The sequence below is a fragment of the Syngnathus scovelli genome, chromosome 3 (assembly GCF_024217435.2).
Source record: "Syngnathus scovelli strain Florida chromosome 3, RoL_Ssco_1.2, whole genome shotgun sequence".
NCBI classification, from domain to species: Eukaryota; Metazoa; Chordata; class Actinopteri; order Syngnathiformes; family Syngnathidae; genus Syngnathus; species Syngnathus scovelli.
The window spans coordinates 24,270,786-24,293,541 of record NC_090849.1 but is presented as its reverse complement, the minus strand read 5'-3'; the positions used below and the strand labels follow the sequence as shown (position 1 = coordinate 24,293,541).

Below are 22,756 nucleotides of genomic sequence, written 5' to 3'. Positions count from 1 at the left end.
TATGTGTGACAAATCCAGCAGGACCCGTGAAGGCGGATCAAGGACGCCCAGCACCTCCTGAAGGAAATGAACTTTCTTCAACTTGAACGCAAGCGAGCTGAAAACTGCAAAGTGGCTGTTTGGTGGAAGGGCCCGAGGACAAGAGAGAGGCTGCGTGGACACTAATCTCAGGCAGAGGCAGATATAATTTCATGCCTATTTAGAGGAGAGTCCCGGGGGGCTTTCTCATCAGCCTGCTCCCCACCCAGCCAGCCAGCCAGCCAGCCAGTCAGCCAGCCAGCCAGCTAGCCAGCCAGCCAGCTAGCCAGCCAGCCCGCCAGCCAGCCAGCCAGCCAGCCCGCCTGCCTCATGGATAGGTGATGCTGCAACTCAAGCAGGCCAATTCTAGCATCTTCTCACGCTGGCTCATCAATGAAGCATGGTACACATGTAGGCCTGCCCATTTGTAACGTCCAAACCATAAGGGAAACACTTGGCACATGAATCTCTCAAGTAGAATTTCACATTGCATTGTGGCCAACTGGGTCGGTTATTCAATGACGACTCATTCGCCCACTGCTCTAATATATATGTAGATACTGTATATATATATATATAACCCTATAACCCTAACCCTAACACTAAGTAAGTAGTACATTGGCAAGTATGAGGGGCTAGCAACATAATTCAGGAGTATGTCGTACATATACTACAAAAACGCTCTCACAACTGAAAAAGACATTTCCGTAGAATGTGTGAGCGCATTTCCCCATCCACTCGGGAGCATCTTTTACAGGCTTCCACTAATGGAGCATTTTCTGACTTTGGCTGGAAGTGGGTGAAAATGCAAAAATATGGCGAGATTGTCAGTGTGCGTGTGTGTAGGCTCCTTGTGTGTGTCCACGGCTGCGCTAGTGTCACTTTTAATAGCAGCTGGCATGGCGCTTTAAATACACAGAAACACCTCGTTGCCTGGAAACAGATTTTTGACCCTGCGTGTTCACTTGGTTGCCCGTCGCTTGGAGCGCTGCCCGGTCGTATCGCCACCCTGGGAGTCACAAGCCGAGGAATACATGAATAATGATGACAGGAGAGGATCATTATGCAGATGCGATTCTTACCATCTGCTTGGCGCTCTTGAAAATGTGCTCATTTGATTTTGTTTGTCCCCGGATGACAAATAAAGCCTGCGACACAACGTTAGGTCTAATGAGATCCACCGTGTCAAAAATGACGGCTCTACCGAGTTAAAAACGCGCACCTCCGATATTCTTGCCATTCAACTCGATCATTGCATTTTGGTGCGACAGAACGCAACTTGGGTCTCAGCCTGCTTCCTCACCCCGTGTGTGTGTTTTACATTCATGATGTCCCCTCTCTTTCTTTCCCATGGAACTTGTGGCATATTCATCAGCACTGTGACAAATTAGATGTGCGGTGAAATGGAATAGCGGCAAAAGATTAGATCCACTCCAATCTCGCCAGCAATCACTATCCCCTTCAGTTCTGTGGGGAAATACCCAAGGACAGCCAAGATAATGAGATCATATTTGACTGCAGAAAAGTCCTCGAATGGCAGCAGAAAGACACTGAGCTGTCTTTCGTACTTTATATGCTTTATGTATTGTGCCAAAATATGGATGACACACTTTTTAGACAGTGGAAACAAAAAGTCTACACACCCCTGTTCAAATGCCAGGTTGGAAAGAAATATGTCCTAAATCATTGTAAAACGTTATCACCATTAATGTGGCTCATATAAATATAAATATAGGTTGGGAAAGTAAACATTAATTTTGCTAGATAGCAATCCTGATCATTTGATCAGGTGCGTTGCAACTGGGAGAGGTTTCACTTGCTTTGCCGCTAAGGGAATAAATCTGGTATGACAGAGACACCTAGCGGAAAATAATAGGAAGGCTTTTTAAGCAACCAGTTTTAAAGTTAAAAGTTTTTTAAAAAGTTAAAGGAAAAAGCATCTATCTTAATGAAACATATATGAAAGGATTTATCGAAATATTTATTGAGATAAATGCATTGAATGTGTTTCATCAAAAATGTCTAAGGTATTAATCAAATCTTTTTTTTTTTTAATCGGCGTTTCTCTTTAAATTTTGCAACGAACTATACAAATAATGCGCGGAGTAGCCCCTGAAGTAGTAGATGTTATCATTGCATTAGTCAACTTAAAACAACAAGGATCCGCTGCAGCCGCCGCTGCCGCTGCATCATCGTCAGTCACGCATTGCAGGCTGGCGCCGTCGCCTCTCCACTTCCACAACATGAGGTGTCGTGTTTCTGTTTGTTGTGGCCTCGGACAACACTAATAACGTGTCTGCACAACAATGTTGACGGCAAAGCTGGTCAACATCACCAGACGTCACTCAACTAACCCCCCCCACCACCACCACCACAACCAGCAGCACCAAATAATTATCAGAATATTGCTACTACATGAACAGTGGTACTTAATAACATGTCCTTCTAGTGATTAGCAAGCAGTGTCAGATAAATGTTCACCAGACTCTCACTGCCTGTCAGACACCATTGAGCCCACTTATCTGGCAATTAGGGTCCCCCCCCCACCCCACCCCACTTGAGTCCTTCCAGTGTGGTGCGTTCAGGTGTAAGGTGAGAAGCATTCGGCAGGAGATCAGAGCGTGTGGCCTATTTGTCGGCTTCTTTTGGGGGGGAAAGAGATGACAGAGGACATCCCCCCCCCCCCCATGTGTTTAAAGCTGCACGGGCTACCACGCCGCCACTCAGTGTCAGAGGTCAGGCCACATCGAGCACAAAGAAGCAAGAAGAATATTGCAAGACAAGAAAAAGAGGGATGATGCATCCCAGCGTGTCAACACCGTTTTCAGTGGAGGATATTTTGAAGCTTCAAGAAAATGAACATGAGGGTTCGCTGGCTGAGCGAGTTGCTGCGGTGCATCATCACAACATGCACGGGAGGCAAATGAAGACGTTCGCACACCACGCAGAGGTGGAGGACCAGATGAAGAAACTTGGTAAGATAACTACGACTTGCCCCTCTGTTGCCTGATCTTGAAAGGTGGAACACAACTGGGCAAACCTTAGAAAATATTCATATTAATTGTATACAATGATGGGAAGATGACTGAATAGAATTCTTAGCAATACGCAATTGTTGATTTCTGGCGAACGTAATTCAATTCAGATGATATCTCAGTGCTAACAATGGTTTTCTACATTAAATTGGATTTGAATGCAAAATGTGAATTGAATATTTCCGCAAATAAATATATGCAATTAATGCGAATGCAAATTTAAAAGAGATTATTTGTAATTCAATATAGTCCAAATTTTATTCGTAACACGAATAAATTTTCAATGCAACCATGAAAGCAACAGTCAATTTCTATTTTTAATAAGTCTCACTGTAAGGTACGATTAACAAATGACGGTAATGTAAAGTTTAAGTGCAATTTGTTTTTTAAGGATGCATTTTTCTAGAATGTCATTTGTTTAATTATGATTATATTGAGCTTTCTGCTTTTAAACCAAAACAAACAACATACAACATGACGTGTTTCAACAGACACGTGTCTTGAGCACAAGGGAGGCCCCGAAGGTGGCGCGACCTCTCGCAGGAGGCCGCGCATACTCTTCTCCCGGGCTCAGGTGAGCGAGCTGGAGCGTCGCTTCCGCCAGCAGCGCTACCTGTCGGCGGCTGAGAGGGAGCAGCTGGCCCTGGTCATCAAGCTAACGTCCACCCAGGTCAAGATCTGGTTCCAAAACCGCAGGTACAAGTGCAAGCGGCAAAGTCAGGACAGGAGTCTGGAGTCGGTACCCCGGAGGGTGCCCGTGCCGGTGCTGGTCCGAGACGGGAGGCTGTGCGTCCCGCCAGCTTGCCGTGCAACTTTCGGTTTATTGAACGGCACGGTTGGCTACGGCAACGGCGGCGCGTGCGCTTGGACTTATCACGGTGTGCGCGCCGATGTCGACAATACAGACAATACGTACTTGGTGTGTGCGCTGGACGCTCTCAGAGGCTGCTGACAATGCAGTCCAAATCAAGACCTGATTTGTACAGAAAGGAAGATCATTTCAACTGATTTCTGTTTTGTTTTGATATGAGGAGTGATTTGTTTAAATGTGGCAGACTGCTTTGAAAAAGGACACCACTAGATAATCCATTTTGTCTGCACGTACTTTTTTTCATACCTTAGTGTCATGTAAGGTCTGCAATAAATTTGCTATGTCATTATTCTTTTGTGTTGTTATTTTAAGTGAGTTAGTCAGTCAGTCAGGTCAGGAAATCAGTCAGTGAGTCAGTTAGTCACCCAGGCAATCAGTCAGTTAGTCGGTTAGTCAGCCAGGTAGTTAGTAATTCGGACAGACCCAGAGAAACGGGTAATTATTTAGTAAGGGAAATTGTTGCTCTGTTATTTCGTACGCTAGTCAAAGAAAAGTAACATTTTCTAATAGTTCCTGGAAGAAAGTCAAAGGACACCCGACCTGAGGCGAGCTGCTCTATCAAAGGGAGCTAGCTCATCATTGTGCCATTGACTAATCCAGCTGATAAGAGCTCAGCGTCCGTCCCGTCCTCCGGCTTTGCTTGGTAAACAAACCCGCAGACTGAGAGGCTCTTCAACTGGGAGAGCCGTTCCATTCAACTGTCACTCACTGCAGAAAGTCATCATTTCTCTTCCGTTCACACATTTTCTTTGCCACCATATAGAACATGTGCGAGTCCGGCGAGAAACTGGAAGACCACCAGTCCAGAGACACTTGAAGACATCAGATAGGCCTATTAGCCAGCTCCCACTTGTGTGTGTCACAGGAGAGACAAGAGATACTTGATTACAACGCACTGATTCACATTTCATGAGGGTCATCTGCTAGCCAAGATGACGTGAGTGCGCTCAACACATAAAAAAGGAAGGAAGGGGGGGGGGGGGGGGGGGGGGGGCACGCGAGAGGTAAAAGCAGCTCACGTCATCTGCGCACAGGCACGCTTTTTAATTGTGCGCCTTTTTCATCATCTCCGCTACGCTGACAAGACTTTTACAAAATGGGATTTCTTCCGTCCTCTCAACCGGCATGACTCATCATCTTAAGGTTTACAAGATGAATCTTTGTTTAGGAATAGAGGGGCACTACGTACATGCTGCTGTTTGCCTTTTGGTGCCTAATCTGACTCGAGAGTGCTCTCTAGTGGAAGACCTTCACATTACACTAAAAAAACTGATGCTTTATGTAATGTATAGCTTCCTTCCTTCCTTCCTCTCTCGTGTTTCTTTCTTACTTACATAGTTAAGTGAAAACAGTTGGCTCGCATTTCCTGCGCCACAACTTAGACCCACTACAAACTAGTCTAAGGTTATTGTCAAGTGTGCCGGGGACGTGAAAAATAACACTCTCAGTCCGTAGGAACGCCCAGCATGGTGCAGCGTGCTCTACAAAATTCCCAAACATGGTAAACTAGAATTGCCAGAGTACGGAAATAAGAATGTGCTCGTTTATACGTGAACTGGCATGTGAAATTAAATGAACTAAAGTCGGTGACGTGATGAAAGAGGCAAAAAGCCGGCCCGTGTCGCAGAGCAGGCTGACACATGTAATGTTACGCCACGGCCTCGGACAAAGACGGCAGGAAAACAACAGAAGATTAATGACGAAACAAGTCGGGATGGCTCAAAGAAAACATTTTGCGGAAGATAAACAGCTTCCCTTGTGAGAAAGGTCACTAGTTGAGCTATGTCGCTCCACGTGTTTGGGGCAGTTACAAATCTTTACGATGCTTAAAAACTAGACTAAACTATTCTCAAAGGGTGGGACAGGCTCCCACTGGTGAAAAAAAAAAAAAAAAAACATTGTTTAAGTGCAAATCTGTTGTATTTCAATTTTAAATTCAATACATTTGAATTTCACCTTGAAATCTTTTTAACTTTGATTGTGCAATACATTTGAATCAACACTTTCCCAGACAGAAGTAAAGAAAGTCAAGGTGAAAGCTATCACGTAAGCCATCTTAATACTATGTTGACCAGACAACAGCTAAAGCCTGGGAAGAACCTCTTTACTCCTCTAATCGGATGCGTTTAGAATCATTTACATCTTGCTGTGCCGTTTCTGAACAGGCAACAGGATGTAAAATTGTGATTAGGATGTGTACACAACAAATAATGGGTGAAATATTGCCTAATCCATATGAAAAAACAAGCGCTAATACGGTTATTACTGACCCTGTAGAGGAAGAAATAAAAAACAGGTACTGTACACATTCTCCTACACTAAACAAATTGTCCGTTGTAGTACCAAGACCGACCTGTGAGAGGCAGCATGGTACAAAAGCACACCCAAACCAAACAAAGAAGAAGAAAGAGTCGTAGCAGAGTAATCAAAGTAGCAGCAGTGGTAAAAGTAGAAGGAATACAAGAAGCTCATTCTTATTTATGTCCAGCAATAGTACAAACCATTTCTGAGCAAATCGAAGACGAAAAATTACCGACGCATCCCACAGTCAAATCTCCCTCTCTTCATTTGGTCCTGTTGCTCACCCCAAAATGTCCCTTAAGCAAATGAAGCATGAAGTCCCAGAGGAGCACGGACACGGCTAGTAAATGTATCATTCTCGGGCCACAACAACAAGCCAACAATGAAGGCAGCATGTCCGTTCAGGAGCCGGTCAAAAGGTGCTGAAGTCATTAGTGCAGTCCAGTGGCTAGGCTACGACCACCCACTCTGACCCTTGATTCCCCCCAGGATGGGTCAGCCTACCTCCCGGAAGTGGCTTAGGGTAGCGTGGAGAAAAAGCTCAATGAATCAATGATACTGTTGGATTGTACTTGTACTAGAATTTGTGTTATTTTAAGAAGTCAAATCGTGCCACGGAAAATGAAAATTAAAAAAGTAGAATGAACACCTAAAAATATTTATTCTTCCTATCATTTGTATGCATTTTCAATTTTAATATTTTTTTTAAATGCATTCACTTATTTTGTAGACCGCATTTAGCCCTTAATATTTTTTTTTACAGTACCTATTGGATTTTAAACGACATATTCTGGTCTTGTTATGGCCCTTAGTTTTGAAAACGGATTAATCCGTGCATTGTTTTAATTCTATTTAATACATTTCTAAATATTAGCATCAACATTTTATTCTCAAGTTAACTTTTTATTCATATTTAAAAAAAATGTTTTTTGTTGTAACTTTATTTACTATTGTATGTTCTTTATTTCTTATTACCAACATTTTAAAAACGGATTCATTTTATGCATTTTTTTTACTGTTACGGAAGGTGATTTTTTTTTTAAATTTTTACTCTTTCAAAGTAATATGAAAATTCACAGATTTGATGGGTATTATTGTGTCAAGCAACTGCAGCGAAAGTCAAACTGAGCGAGCACAAGTACACACACCTACCTCCTTCCCAAACCCGCCCCCGCACTCGCATAAAAAGCTGCTGTGTGCACCCACGTGCAAAAGAGCACAAAGCACTTGAGCACCCTCTGACACGCAGAGGCCTACCTCACAAGTGGACCTGCGGATGGGAACATGTCTGATCCGGTCAAACCTCGGACTTCTTTCCTCATCGAAGACATCCTCTCCCTGAAAGACAACGCCGCCTTTGTTGAGAAATGCTGCACGAGGGAAGAATGGGAAGCAGACGCCCAAAAGTTCTCCGAGTCAACGTTTGTGGAGCACACTGGTGAGCTCAACATCTGACTGGAATTTCTTGCTTAATGATTTGGCTCAGGCTGATGTTTTCATCTCATTTATCATCCTATCTTCCTATTCACAGCATCTCTGGACGCATCCTGTCCCGGCACGTCCGAGCCGGGCGCCTTCGCGTCCGTGGAAAAACCCAAACGCTCCCGAGCGGCGTTCACGCACCTCCAAGTGCTGGAGCTGGAGAAGAAGTTTAACCACCAGAAGTACCTGTCGGCTACCGAGAGAGCCCACCTGGCCGGCGTGCTAAGACTGACCGAGACCCAGGTGAAGATCTGGTTTCAGAACCGCAGGTATAAAACCAAGAGGAGGCAGCAAGCGTCAGAGTTCCTCAAGGACACGTACAAAGGCGACGCACTGGACCCGGTGGTGTTGTTTGGCTCTTTCTGTCGGGCGTACCAGTACCGACCCTACTTGTGGGACTACGGTGGGCCCTGGAGGCCTGCGTTGTGGTGAAAAAAAAAAAAAAAACATTCACTGACTATGCCAATTTGCCTTTTGATTGTTGTGACCATAATAATTTGTATTTGTTGAGGAAAAACGGTGTCATGAAAAAAAGTGTCAAAATACTCCACGACGACTCAATGATCATTTTTGGTCATTGTTGACAAGATGGAAATATTTCACAGCTCTGGAAATTTTAGAGAAAGGACCACAAGCTTGTTTAGAAAATAGCTCACTAAAAATGAGGCATTGTGATTTCCTAGGAATGTTGTCCAAAGTGATCATTTGAAAAGGTGAACACGTTCAGTGATAGAAATAAAGAGTTTCATTTTGATATTGATCTGTTTCCTGCTGTGTTAAATCACTGTTGGTAAATATTGTGGGAACTCATCTGTGTTTTAACAAAATGAATGCCATGAATCATTCCTAGCAATATTCTATATCATAAAACTGGGAGATCTTGGTACTGAGCATTCAGTTCCCGAGAGGTTTGAATATTTTGGATGGAACATTTGGTCACTTTCTAATAAATTCACTCGAAAAGTTTACACCCACAACCTAAATTAGGTCTAAATGGACTTGAGCAGCGTTTTCGTATTAAATCCAATGTTGCAGCAGGTTCCAGATGCATCTGATAAAGCCAACTGCGCGTACAGGAATGACAAGAAGCTCTAATGCGATGACTGGCGAGATAAGGCGGCAGAGCAGTGAGCGCGCAGGGTCACGCGGGACGACCGCGTCACCGTCGGCTGCAACAGTCGGTCGGGAAAGTTCAATCCGAGTAGCGAGTTCACACGGGTAGTCGTGGCCAACTTGATAGGAGAGCGAGTGCCACACACAAGAAGGTACCGTGTCGACAACATCTTAAAGAGCTTCGTCTTATCTCCGCGCGTGGGCATGGCGAGATGTCAACGTAGCATGAAGCGGAGAACCTGTCAAGTGGCTCCTCTCCTCCGTGGGATCATTCCAAGCCGACCGACCGGTCGATGACGGGCGGGCGGGCGATTGGGTCAACAGGTTGAAGGGGGTTAACAGAAGAGTTTGCCTTTCGAGACATCCAAACGCCGACTTCTTATCTATCATGTGCGCGGCCCTCGGCGTAAACAGGTAATTAGACATGAAGAGGGCAGATAGCGTCTGTTTTGACGGCCGTGAGAATGTGACAGGAATCTAGCGGGCACGCGGACATGTTGATAAAGGAATCTGCCATTGTAATGCCCGCACAGTACATTGGGCCCAAGACCAGCAATTCCAACCACAATTCTCAAATGTCTTCCATAAAATTGCATTTGTTTATTCCCAACAGTCCAATTAGACGTTAGCCTCTACTGTGTGAATCTAATCCGCCTTCAGGGCCTTGTCTCAGAATGATTGCTATCCTCTCATCTTAGTTGCCTTCGAATATTTTCCTGTGGCACCTGGATCGACTGGATTTGGTTGGAGGGAAGTGATGAAAAGCACCGAAGCATTAGCTTGTGTGCCTTTAGATTAACGACTTCCCATTAAGGACACTCAAGGAGTGACTTGTTGTTTATTTAGGCTTAAAAGTGTGGTTAATGGTACTAGGAAACAGTGTACCTCTCATGATGACACAACAGGGGCATCGAATTTGTCACCAGCAAATACTTTTTTAATTGTATTTATTTAGTTTCATTTAATTTGATTTAATTCAATTTAATTTAATGATGACTGACTTCAGTTTTCCCTTTCCATGTGCGAGTGCCCCATAATGGGTTAAATGTGTCTTTAAAAGGACCAGCAGATCTTCATCAAAGGATGAGAAGGAAACCAAAGCTGACCACAAAGGAAGTCTTTGTCGGCGCTGCAATGTGCCGTGACTGTCTGACAAATTTGTTGGGTCTGATAAGCCGCTCTGGATCCCCCATGTTACTAGGCCAAAGAGGCAGTGGGCATCCTTTTGAATCCTGCGCATCCAGGAGCTATCACTGCGTGGATGTTTGTGTGTTAAGACCAGCATGTATTGAGTAAAGAGGCTGTTGTCGTTTTCCAGCTCTTATCTTCGGTATAAAGATGTAAAGTAGTCAAGCAAATGGACTGCAGATGAAACCGACAAGGACGGAAGACGTGGCATCCATTGTTGACTCGGGATAAACAACATGATCACGGACAAATCAGGGACAACTCCGCCACACCACCTGTGTACGTGTGCTGGGACACGCCGGCTCCGAATAAAGCTCGCCACTGTCTGCAGCCCGATAAGAACGGTCTTGTTTTTGTTCCATCCGAGCGTATCGGTAAGTATCTGCCTTCATGTAAACAGTCCAATAAATGACAGCCAGCACAAGAAGAACCACGAGCAGAATTATTGTCAGCACAGCGGGGTCATTTAAAGGACATATGTGGTCCATGTCTGGAGCTAGACCTCAGTTACGTGGAAAGTCTCACGTGCCTCTGGTTGTGTGGTCCAGGTCTTAAGATCTTTAGTCCATGTCTTGAACTAGATCCAGGTTATACAATCTAACAAGGAGTCCGAGGTCATTTTGGGTTTGCAATCAGATCATGTGACCTAATTTTCATGCTTGTTCCAGATCATGTGAGCCATGTCTCAAGCAAGTCCAACCAGTTTTAGGCTGCTTCAAAGTCTTGAGAGAAATTTAAATGAGGTCGGAGTAAATACTCATACTAGTGATCCTTGTATAACGGTTGTAGTCTGGTCCAGACCTCAAACAAGGCCCAGGTCACGTGGATCGATTTTAACGCTAGCTCAAGGGCAAGGTTGTCGAGGTTATGTCCTTCAGGTTTAAAGGCAGTCCTGGAAGGGTAGAATTTAGGTTATGCTGATGTCTAAGGTCATGTGATTTGGGGTCTTATGCTAGCCATTGGTAACTAGGATCAGATCAGGCCAGATCTAAAACTGGTCTTCGGTCTAGTCACAAGAATCCTGTGGCCCAATGGATGTAATCCAAGTGATGCAATCCAAGTGGTCCTGGTCAAAAGATTGTCGGCTTTTGTGTGGTCCAAGAAGAACGGTAGGAGTGGTTTAGAGCAAGTGAGAAGTTATGTGACTTTTTCGCGTTTTGAATAAAATGCTGTATAATAGCGCCCTCTGCTGGTACCACAACGGAATGACACAAATTGGACTATTGTGGCCTTGGGGAAAGACAGGAACGTAAAAAAAAAATGAAAAAAATCTTCTTGGTAAACAAAAACTTGCAAATAGCGACTGACACCAATGTCATCAAATTTCATTTATTTCAGTTCCAGTGTTACAATGATGTCATATATGCTTGGTCTGACATTCTATTGGCCTTATTTGTGCGTAAAAAGTGTAACCAATTTACAAGTACCAAATCATCACACAAGCACACGCCACTATTCCGCACTGTGTGACGTGTATTAAAAGTATAGTGACCTAGAAAGACATAGCGAGCATGTTTCTTCACTTGGATTAAAGACAATTAGCTCATGAAACGCAGATGACACAAATGCATATACTATAAAGCTCGTAAAAACAATTTCCATTTGCTCCTGGGGAAAATGTTGCGAGGGTAACTATGGCTTATATAAAGTGTACTGTATACAAACAGACTGAATGATTAAAAAAAAAAACATCATTAAACACACCCAAACAGTGGGGGAAAAAACTACAATAACAAAAAGGTCCTCTTGCCATCTTGCATATTTGAAACAATGTTGAGGCACAAAGAGACACACAGTGGTCACCGCAATATGAGCAAAAAAACGGAGTGTGCACAGTGAAAAAGCAGGTGCATAGAAAAATACCATTTGTTACAATCCAATGTCGTTTGTGGCAAGTACACATCAACCCCCCAAAAAAAAAAAAAAACCTTCAATGTTTTTTTTTTTTTCTTCGGATTGGTGAATATCTTTAAAAATGCAAAAGGAGTGAAAAGGTGAGTAAAAATATGCGTCATATGTGATGATACAATCTGCAACATTTATGTACAAGTCAGGTCAGTGTTGAGCCCTCCAATAGCTGCCCTGTGTCCATTCGATTTCAATGGGAGGGCATAGTGTGTGTGCGTGATTCAGCGGCGGGCGGACGGGTGGGCGGTCATTTGGCTGACTCGGCCAACCAATATGCCAACAGACGCTTGAAGAACTAATTGCTATGGCAAATCAATTCATTGATCTTCCAGTGCAACTTCATGGAGGTGGACGTGTGAACCGCTAGACCATGGTTATATGCTGCCTCTGATTTTAAAAAAATATATATATATATATGCATGTAAAGCATCGTACTCTGCTGTAACCAGCTGAAGCGCTGTTGATTTAGTAAGACTTGTAAGACAAGTTTGCGTTTAAAAAAAGTCCAGCATGACGTCAGCTCTGGAAAGTTGAGCAACATTCCTGACGTGGATTTCCCGCTCGATATGGCGCCGGCATGGAAGCGGAAGTTCTTTTGAAAATTGCTTTCGTGCTTGGAGATGAACTTTACTCGTACCGGATCAACCAAATGTAGTAAACGGTAAAAGTGTCCAAAGAGATAAGAAAGCAACTTTTTTTTTTTTATCAGCTAAAATGATGAAAACAAACTGTCTCAATAAAAGAGTAAAAGAGGCACTTGGAAATTGGAGTGAGGATTCATTTTTCCGTGTCAACTGATTCCTAATAAATAAACACAGAAGGAAAGCAAATAAATTGCGCTGCTTCCTTCTGCAGCCATTAAAATCACTAGCTAGGCAAATAAATAAATACCAAGAACTCTATCTAAACATCATTCAAGACTTCCTTTGCTCTGGAAAGAACGTCCAACGATGACTGTGTGAATTTGTCCGTGATTCTTCTGCCCTTGAGTGACGTCATCATGGGGGGTAAAAAAAAAAAAAAAAGTGCCGACGTCAGTGCGGGTGAAAACAAGGAGGCGTGTCACAACTTGGCTACTTCCTCAAACGCGTTCACTTTGCGTTCCTGCCGGCGGGTCTCGCCTCCTGCTTGGTCAGGAAGTACTTGAAGAACTCGTAGACGGACCAGGCGATGGCCGTGGACGGCATCTGGTAGATGACTCGGGCCCGCACGCCTTTAAAAAAAGCCGGCACGCCGCCGAGCTGGTACACTGTCCTGAAGGCGTTGGCCATTCCTGACAAGTGTCCGCTGATGTTGACAGAAGTGAGCGCCACGTTCTCCTGCGTGTTGAGCAGCGTCTTGCACACGTCCAGCGGCGTGGTGACGGCGGCCGAGATGGCGCCGGCCGCCGCCCCGGACACGATGTGCGTGCCGGGCTGGTAGTGTCTCTGGGGATTGAGCCATTCCTGCATGGTCTCATAAGTGATGAAGTGAACGGCCTGGAAGGGGATGTTCATGGTCAGCTGCGTGCTGTAGCTGCGGTAGAAGGCGCCGGCACCCTCCACGCGCGTCATGGTGCGAACGCAGTCCCAAAGTCCACGATAGGGCGACTTGTACATTTGCATCCTCTGCTTCACCACTGAGCCATGATAACACAAAGACATTCAGGAAGCTTCAATGGAAAGGCGATTTTTTGTTTTTTTTTCAGTTTGCTTGATGGAATTTTTGGACCATGGAATATTTGGAAGGGCACCACAAGCGCAAAATGAAGTTGGAAGTGAGCAACTTGAAAGCGTTAGTGGACGAACCAAAGGAAAAAGTTACAAAATTGTCTTGCTGAAAATGAGTTTTTTTCTGCTGCTTCAAAAATGTTTGAGGAAGGAGAAAAAGATTCATTTTCCCAAATCACCTTTTACTTGACATTTTGTTTTGGTTTGGTTTGCACCCGTCTTTCGGACATCATGTTAAAAGGTGCAAAATCGGCAACCGTAGTAAATTCAGTTTTCATTTCAAAGTGAGTTTTGTTGGGGTTAGTGTCAAGTGGTGCACACCATTATTTTGTGATTATAAAACAATTAAACAACAGTTAAGTAACATTTTACAGAGACATCTTCAAAATATCAGATAGCACTTTTCCACAGTACAACACACATGATTGCTGTCAGGTCAAAACTCAGAATTATTATATTATTTGTGTTATTATGAATGAAACAATCAGAAAACAATCCATTTTGGATGAGGCTATTTTTCCAGTTGCGGCATGAATAACATTTATCTTTGTCAAACAGTTTGTATTTTGATTTTACTGCGCTTACCTTCAGCAGGGTTCATAATGGCATCGTGGAGGACGGTGGCCACGCTGCCGGCAACACCTGTGCAGACAATATTTAGGGTTTAATATTCCCAAAACTGCCATTTAAATGGACAAAAAATTCAAAGAAAGATATTTGGGGTGGGAGACTTTGTACCGTTGGCCAGGTGGCTGTTGCCTCCACTTTTGATGACGTCGCTGAGGGAGTGCTTGAGGCGTTCGTAGCAGGCGAAGTAGAGGGCGTGGGCGGGGCCGGCGCCCATCATGGTGATGTTGAGGCCCCTTAGTGGTCGGAGGAAGCCCTCTGTGCGGATGATCCTTCTCAGGGCTTCGTAGACGCCTTTGTACTGGGCGTTGGGGTCGGGCTGCAGGCTCTGCATCCTTGTCTGAAGACAGAAGAAGACATTCATTGGCTATTTTTATTATGACAGCTGGCTTTTTACAAAACACACGAATGACGGTCTGGCGTGTACGAGCGAGGCAGCGCTTTGTTTGAGTCCAGCGTGCCAAGTTATCTGCACAGCACAAAGCCTGTTTTTATTTGCGGGGAGATGGAGCCGGCGCCGGTGAGGTAAGATAGGCCCCGTCGATGTTTTAATGTGTTTCCGTCCTTTTTTGCGCTCACAATAAACTACAATTCCATTTCCGGTTAATACAGATTACACAATTTGGGGACGCTCAAATCTTGGCTGATGTTCATGACAAATCGTATCGTGCGGACACGGGGCAATGAGTCACTTCAAATAAACGGAATACTTATGAACTACAAAATGTTACTTCTTGTCTACAGATTTTTCACGTTATCTGATAGGGACTGTTTTTGTTACATACCGTTTTGGCCACATTCCAGTTGTAAAATCTTATAAACGTTGTAGTAGTACCTCAACACGGGCCGTTCTAATCAATACTACACAAGGACGAGGACATAAACGCCCTTGACTGTGTGAGGTTGATTTCAAGAGTGTGTCGCCCAGATAAGGCCGCCCCCCCACACACACCCTTCACAAGATTGGCACTAGGTGTGTCTCAATTGATATCTTGGGTGGTCAAGTCATTAGTTGGCAGGTCCACTGAACTTCAAATACACACCTAACATTTATTGGCAGAACACACACAAATATGACTGCAGAGGTTAGGACGTCTGGAAGAAAACCTCCAGACGAGCTTAAGAGGAAATGACAAAAGGAGTTTGAGTAACAGAGGGCAGTTTGGCAAGATGGTAAAAGAGGATAAGGAAGATTCATGTAATTGCCACACCTATCAATGGAGAAAGTTGATTTTATTTGCGAGTGATTTTAGTTGGTAACCATCACACTCACAAGTCAAGGTTGTACTCGGTAGCGTTAAGTTCTAAAATGAAAAACTACTACATTATTAATTAACTCAAGTCTCTACCTGGGCGTCAATGGAGACGTGTCAAACTTTTTAGTCACTAGGCGCAATAGAGACATAAGTTAATAGCTTGTGTTTTTTTAAAAAAAAAAAATTAAGTATAAGAATGTTTTTAACGCTTATCCACAACAAAAATGTTATTTCTAAACTGGCTTCCTTAAGTGAGCAAACAAGACAAGCTAACTGTGGTCAAGCAGGTTACATAGTTTAAAGCTAATGCTTGTTAGCAACACACTGTCGTAGCCAGCCGACAAGCCGTGCGTGGTGGATTTGGTACGGGAATGTTGGTGGCGTGACTCGGGTAAAAATGAGGTGTGCGGCGCTGAGGGAGGTGTGCGTCCGTTACCTTGACGGAGTCCACCGGGTACATGACCGTGTGCTCCAGCACGCCAGCCACTGCGCCCGCTGTCATGTGCGTGGTCACCGAGACATGAGGGGGCAAGGTCTCGTAGTCGCCGTCGCCGGGAGCGAGCTGGCCGCCTTGGCTCGCCGTCTGCGACATCTCCAGCGGTGACAGCACACGCTCTGAGCTCAACTCCATGCGTGGAGCGCTTGTCGGGGTGTTATAGGCAGCGTGGACGGCCACAACATTTTCGGTCGTCACCACTCGCTGGAGTAAGAGGGGCGGGGTGACATTTCCTTGAAAAGGCGTGGCTTTCTCAACAATTAACCAATAGAATTGCCGATGCTGGCGCACAGGGCGGGCTATTGGACTTTAGTGGCCAATGAAAAGTTGTCTTTCTGAAACTTGGCTCTTCCTACAGGCTCAGGATCATCCATTGCATCTGTCATGACTTTTTTTAAATTTAAATATATATTTTTACATATTTTAATGGGATTTTTATTCACCTAAATGACCTTCAACATGCACTTTATACTTAAAATGTCTATTAAAAAATTCGTATATAAAAAATTCATTGCTGTAGTGCATAAAAAGCAAACCTTAAGCACATTTAAACCAAAATGATACTCCTTTTTAATCAAAAACTTTCTATCACGATGACAAACAGCCCAGTGATACAAAGTAAAGTCAAATAAAACAAGATAAATGAGAGTGGGTGGGGGACTTTCTGAGTGAAAAGTAGTTTATCCTAATAGACTTTTGAATGAGTTTTACATTTTTATCACATACTGCTACTGGAATAGATAAGAGGGCTTGGTCATTGCATGACAACCCGATAACAGACTAATACATACTGAAGCCCCCAAAATTGCAGGTTCTCTTTCCTACAACTAAATTTGCGGTAGGATGTGCTGATTTAAGAATGTTTTACAATATTTGGTGAAACACTTCAAGACTTTGCACTTCAATATTTGAAGAAAGGAGAGGCAAATCAATTAGTCTGATGTTTGCTCATCAGGCAAGAGAATTGTCAGAAAACACAAAACTTTATTAGCATACTGCAGCCTGACAAACATTGTGCATAAATAACATGTTGCGTGCATCAGGTCATTACAAATCCTCATGACAGCTTCCGAAAATGAAGCCCACCAAAATAGCCGCACCAGTCCTCAATCACATAATTTCACAGCAACAATGAGACAAAACAATTTGAAGGGCTCTGCCAGTGACAAGACATGTATTGCACAAGTATTGCATCAAATTCTTACGTGCACACATACAATTTCCCGGGAGGGGCGGTTTTAAGGGTATTCATTTGCAATCCAGTGCTCCTGCCACTTAAAAGATGGATTTATTTTCTATTAAATGTATAAACGTGGGGGAAAAAAGCTCTTTAAAAAGGCAGAACGAGGCGAATGCCCACAAAATAAAATTAGTCGAACTTCTGAGTAGTTTTGATTTTTTCTACAGCAAAAACAAAATATATTTGCCAAGTTTTTAGCATGATATGAATACAGTAACTCCGACATATTTTTGTGGCTCAGTAAGGCCTCAGCTCAAGTCTCACACGGGATCGTCGTGCCCGAGACTTCTCGTAATACAACACGGTGAGCACGTGGACGAGAGTTTACAAATTAATGGGGAGTGTTGGTGATCCCAAGCCTTCCTCCAGCCACGGCACGGAGGAAGGCGAGCAGCGCTGCGCGGCGCGCCGGTGGATTCGGCGAAGTCGCAGCATGTACAAGATGATTGACAGGAGGACGATGAAGAAACAAAACAGAAATATGTAGTGGTGGTTGACAATCGAGAAGCTGTGGCGCCAGTGGGAGTGTAATCCTTTTAGACTTTCCTGCTGGATGTCCCTGGAAAAAAGAAAAGTCCGCAATCCTCATCAGGACAAACGTGACACAAAATGGAGGGACGGAATGCAACTTCAGCCAAATGATCTTACCTCAAAGGTAGAAAGCGTGTTCGGAAGAGAATAGCTCCGAGAGTCCACTGGACCTCCTTATCGTAGACCAGAAATGCTGTTTTCAGGTTTTTATAGTCAGGAGGGAAGGAGAAGCCTGAGTGCAAAACTTCATACATCCACGCCGATTTAAAACACTGATACCTGCAGACATTAAGAAATCAAGCATCATCACAATCCAAGACATCTTGAATTATATAACACATTCACGCCAGCTTTCGCTCTGTCAAAGTGCTCAAATGAACTAATACAACAGAACGTATCACATAAGACATTGGAAATAATAATCATAAATATCATTTTGCTTAAGAAAAAAAGAAAGTCTTTCACCTTAATAGACAGCATATGAATTGTATATCATTATCAAGATTCTCAGTAAAGGGATGGGTTTTAAAAAAAGAGCACATGCTTGATTTTAGAATCATTAAAAGCTTTAAAATGAGACTGTGTGTGTATTTACTGCAGTCTGTGGCCATCGGCGTGGGAAGCGAATAAGCCGGCGTCAAAGCGTTCCTTCAGAGTCCCCCACTGGGTGGCGCAGTAACTCTGAAAATGTGAAAAGCACATGTTGAGCAAGTCGCCACTAGAAGCTTTAACTTTTTGCAAATAATGAGTCTGAGATTCATTTTCATTCCTCTACATCACACTATCAAAGTCAAACAAAATGCCATGTTTTACATTTCAGCGCAAAGAACTCTTGATGATGTATCGTCGCCATTTCCTACGACACGCGTGTTGACTTATTCTCCTCGAGTGATTCACCAATGAGGATTGTAGCCATTCACCTTTGCAGCTTGGGCATATTTGGAAGCGTTGTAGTCTCCGCCCATGCGCAGCACATCCTCTGTGCAGTAATAGAATTCGGAGAAGCCAAAGAACTGGCTGTTGTTGTAGTCAATGGGCGGCTGGAAGACGCCGTTCAGAGACGTTTGAGTCTCATTGGTGCGGTTGAGGAAGGGTTGAAGTGCGCGTCTGCACTGGTCAAAGTCGCCTGTGCCCAGCACGTGGAGCTTCTGTTCCGGGGAGCCGATCTGGTCCCGCAGGTCCGTGGGGAGGCAGGGGTCCAGGGTGGGGGACGCCGCCATCTCGCCGACATGCTGACCCAGCAGCCTGGTCAAATCGGACACGAATGAAATGATGAAAAGGAGTCCAAGCGTCGGTCGCTGACTGCGGCACTCACTTGTTGCGAGCGGTGGTGTTTTTGACGAGGCTCTCCTCGTATGTTTGGCGTGCCGCGTTTCCTCCGAAACCCAGGAAGGTGGACACGTACACGCGGTACACATGATCAGTGCGATGGGCGTCGCATCCCAGATTAAATTCGGCCAGTAAATTCTTGGCCACCTCCTCCTAGAGAATAAATGAAAATGATGACGTTAGATCGTAGTGTGGGTTGATTTCTTTTTCCACACAACATGAAAATATGGAGATTCAAACAGGACATTTTATTAGGTACACTACTGAGCGCCGATACAAGAGCTGCTTGCCAAATGGTTTGTATTAACTGTCAAAAACTGACCCGACTGACGAGTTTTTTGAGATGTGAGCAATAATTCGGCCTTTTTTTTTTTTTTTTGCTTTGACTTGCGAGTCCTGTATGGCGGCAGTCAACTCAACCTCACTTCACAAAAAGGCAACAGAAAGACAAACAGTGCACATGTAGGCGGACAGAACAACTACACACGGGCATATTTTCTTTATCCTCTGTGAAAACCGATCAGTATTACGTTAATCATTAGAAACTCATGCGTCTATATTACACTGCCCCCAGGTGGCCAGGCCATGCATGCACGCTAGGAGCAGCACAATGTTCATTGAATTTCAGCAAAAGTATGGCAAATACAGAGAGCAGTCAGTCTCCAGGGGGACAAACATGGAAGCAGAAGACTGAGTGACAACCAAAGAGCACAACAACAAAAAAAAACCTGAATTGATCATGGATAATAACCTGTTGTGGAGAGGCAAAGCTTACACTTTTGGGCACTTCAAATGCTATCTGTGTGGAAACTCCGCCCATGTCCAAAACACCTGCAGTCCTTTTTCTCACTAGCGCCTCCTGGTGATCACTGCCCGGGATATTGACCTCTACAACAGCGTCGTCTTGACGAGAGAGCAGGACAAAAAGGTAAGAAGGCTACAGACATTTTCTGAATGACCAAAAAGGCAAGGCAAGTTGTTCAAACACAAACCCTCGGTGTCCTTACCATTGTGAGCATGATTAAATTTTCCAAGGACAAAATTGATTCCGATCCACGCGTAGACCCCTGAAATCAACGAGAACATCTTTGCACGTTAATAATGCTATCCTTTTCCAAATGCTGCATCAAAATGTCAGCCAAGACAAATAACGCTCAATTCTGATTCACAGAGGGTTAGAGCGTACAACTTTCTAAATATCTTTATTAATGCGGTTGTACTTTCTAGCAGTGTAGAACTACACTGCATTATAATAAGAGCACTTTCGAATACTGTACATACAAATAAAGAAAAACTACCAGGCAGTCAGTGTATTATTTATATTACCTTCCAGTTTTCCAGAAATTACTTCGGCATGAGAATCTGAGAACAGGAAGTCAAAGTTCACCGGGATGTCTGTTCGCAAATCTTCCAGAATCGCCTCCTGCTGACTGATATAAAAAAAAAAAAAAAAAAAACATACAATAAGAAAAACATTTCTGTTGAAAACAAATTTTTGTTGGTGTGTTTTGGGGTGCTGGAAAGGTTTAACAGGACTTATATTCAGTCAACGTGGAAAATTTGTTTTACACAAAAAAGGAAGCTCACAGAACGAATTAAACACAAAAATACAAATCAATAAAACTCAAAGTAATATTGCACAGATATATTTAGGTGCACCTCTCAGGTAGAATTCTCATTCCAGCTGTGCACAGGATGTAAAGCGGTGTTTCAATGTGCTTATTTTTGGGAATATGTTCAGCTGCAAAGCTCAGCAGTGGATGGATATAGTCACTGGCTTTCTCTGGTGTTTCAGCCATCTTGGAAATCCCTAAACACAACAAGATGAAGCATCATCACGAGTCATTATTGCCATCATCTGTTTCAGATGCCTTTTCTTACCCGGTTTGATCTTCATGACCACCGATTTCCCATTTTGGTCCCTCATTTGCCGAATGTCCAGGAGCTCATGGGGATTGCCATTGTGACTGGGCCAGCAGTACACGTAAACCCTGGAACCACTGCTGCCGCAATCCACCACCAAGCCGTAGCTCAGGTCGGGATTGCTTGCGTCGGTCGCATCCACGTCCGACACCCGAGCTAAGTGCCTATGGAGAGCAAAACAATGCTTTCATTCTTGTCCATCACACTCGGAGGTCACAAGAAGAGACATCCTGTCCTTACACTATTGCACGTGATTGCTTAAAATGAGAATGGGTTAACCTATGGAAGCTGTTTCCCTTTGTGGTCCAGCTGGCGGGCAACTTTCCAGTGACCAGAAGCAGGTAACACACTCCAAAGAAAAAGAGGAGCAGGCCAATGAAGAGCAGCTGCCTGGATGAAGGAAGCAAGAGACGAGGAAGGATGTGGGATGGCAGGCTAAAATGCCAGGACGCTGGAAAAAGGCAGGAAAAGCTTATCCTAGAGGACAAAAGGGGGGACAAAAAAAGCAATATAAGATCATCTGAGATAAGATATGTGTATATTTCTTACGAGGCTTATTGCAAATGTTGGTGGACTGAAGTCACAAGAGATATACTTCAAATCTAAACTACAGAGAATCCCTCTTGATGCGCTTTCCCACAGTCTAGGAACAAACCTGCCCATGATGAAGACACTCCTTAGGGCTTTAGTCTCATTCGTGTGAAGCCGCCAGTCAGTAGGATGGACGAAGAATCCCCGGCATTCGGGCCACACTCCATTCCGGTTTCATAACGGCTCCCCATTACCTTGCATTGGCAAAAATCGGATGTTTAGAGTTGAATCGAGCTTGGCTGGGCTCCTCGATCGAACATCAGTAACATTTGTTTCAAGATAAAAGCCAAACGATGTAAAAACAAAACAGCTGTTGTTTGCTAGCGTTAGCGTCATTCCTCCGCAATGCTAGCAGTAACGAAACACACATTTAACATTCGTCGTTCGAGTACTACACGTACGAGACAGCGAGCATATTTCCTACTTACAATTCACATCGCAGAAGTCTTTCACAAACGTCATCTGCGAGACACCAACCGCTAGCTAGCCGGCCGGCTAAACTTGACAAGTATGTGGCAATGACGTGTTAGGGTTGGGTTATGACGTATGGAGAGGGGGCGTTTGATTTTATTCAATGTTAGCGCGGTCAAATGAGGACAACGTTCCGAAAGCACCCAACAGTCTGGGTGAAGGAAAAGAAAAGATGACACTGGCATGGGAGCTTTGTCATTTACATGTTTTGAATGTTTTCAAACAAGTAAGGGCAAATTCACTCCCTAAAAAAGAAGAGTAAATACTTTGTCAAATACAGCCCCGCAAGGCACATTTGCTCGAGCCTGTTTTCGATGTTTCCCTCCTCTAATAAACCTGACTCATGATAAGATCTGTGGCCTGGGACGTTTTTTTTTTTTTTTTTTTAATTATTATTATTTTATAAATACGTGGCTGCTTCTGTGATGATTTTTTTTTTTTTTTAAATTGCGAGTACTCGATCTGATCTCGGAACCGCCCAATCGGATTTTGGATTTTACCTGTTGGTCGTCACTCTAATCGGTTTGAACATTAACTAAAGAAACAACCATGATAAGGAAGTGAAGTCATTTCCAGAGCCCTTAGGAACGCCAGTCTGAATATGAGTATAGTTGGACTGGTTTTGAACTAGTTCCAAGTAGGGCTGCAGCCACTATCGAATACTTTT

At 43.9% G+C, this 22,756-nt stretch overlaps 4 protein-coding genes across 5 annotated transcripts; 2 read left to right on the top strand and 2 right to left on the bottom strand.

Annotated features, from left to right (window-relative positions):
- Positions 1-2,632: 2,632 nt before the first annotated feature.
- Positions 2,633-4,181, top strand: nkx2.7 (NK2 transcription factor related 7). Its single transcript, XM_068650120.1, has 2 exons — positions 2,633-3,019; positions 3,535-4,181. Exons 1-2 carry the CDS (start codon positions 2,813-2,815, stop codon positions 4,003-4,005), a joined length of 678 nt encoding a protein of 225 aa, XP_068506221.1. The 5' UTR covers positions 2,633-2,812; the 3' UTR covers positions 4,006-4,181.
- A 3,239-nt stretch (positions 4,182-7,420) lies between these two features.
- Positions 7,421-8,467, top strand: nkx3-1 (NK3 homeobox 1). Its single transcript, XM_049763690.2, has 2 exons — positions 7,421-7,663; positions 7,757-8,467. Exons 1-2 carry the CDS (start codon positions 7,510-7,512, stop codon positions 8,137-8,139), a joined length of 537 nt encoding a protein of 178 aa, XP_049619647.1. The 5' UTR covers positions 7,421-7,509; the 3' UTR covers positions 8,140-8,467.
- A 2,856-nt stretch (positions 8,468-11,323) lies between these two features.
- Positions 11,324-16,233, bottom strand: slc25a37 (solute carrier family 25 member 37). Its single transcript, XM_049763684.1, has 4 exons — positions 15,945-16,233; positions 14,364-14,592; positions 14,211-14,267; positions 11,324-13,534 (listed from the first exon to the last, which is right to left on the bottom strand). The coding sequence occupies exons 1-4, from the start codon at positions 16,137-16,139 to the stop codon at positions 13,008-13,010; spliced, it is 1,008 nt and encodes a 335-aa protein (XP_049619641.1). The 5' UTR covers positions 16,140-16,233; the 3' UTR covers positions 11,324-13,007.
- A 735-nt stretch (positions 16,234-16,968) lies between these two features.
- entpd4 (ectonucleoside triphosphate diphosphohydrolase 4) lies at positions 16,969-22,443 on the bottom strand. 2 transcript variants are annotated; one of them, XM_049763681.2, is made up of 13 exons: positions 22,047-22,443; positions 21,683-21,812; positions 21,307-21,504; positions 20,986-21,191; positions 20,764-20,914; positions 20,431-20,534; positions 20,112-20,171; positions 19,880-20,007; positions 19,091-19,257; positions 18,696-19,020; positions 18,371-18,456; positions 17,893-18,054; positions 16,969-17,803 (listed from the first exon to the last, which is right to left on the bottom strand). In XM_049763681.2, the coding sequence occupies exons 2-13, from the start codon at positions 21,688-21,690 to the stop codon at positions 17,569-17,571; spliced, it is 1,830 nt and encodes a 609-aa protein (XP_049619638.1). In that variant the 5' UTR covers positions 21,691-21,812; positions 22,047-22,443; the 3' UTR covers positions 16,969-17,568. The 2 variants fall into 2 exon arrangements, with proteins under 2 accessions (XP_049619638.1, XP_049619637.1); XM_049763680.2 differs by having other exon boundaries at positions 19,856-20,007; positions 22,047-22,442.
- Between the last annotated feature and the right edge of the window lie 313 nt (positions 22,444-22,756).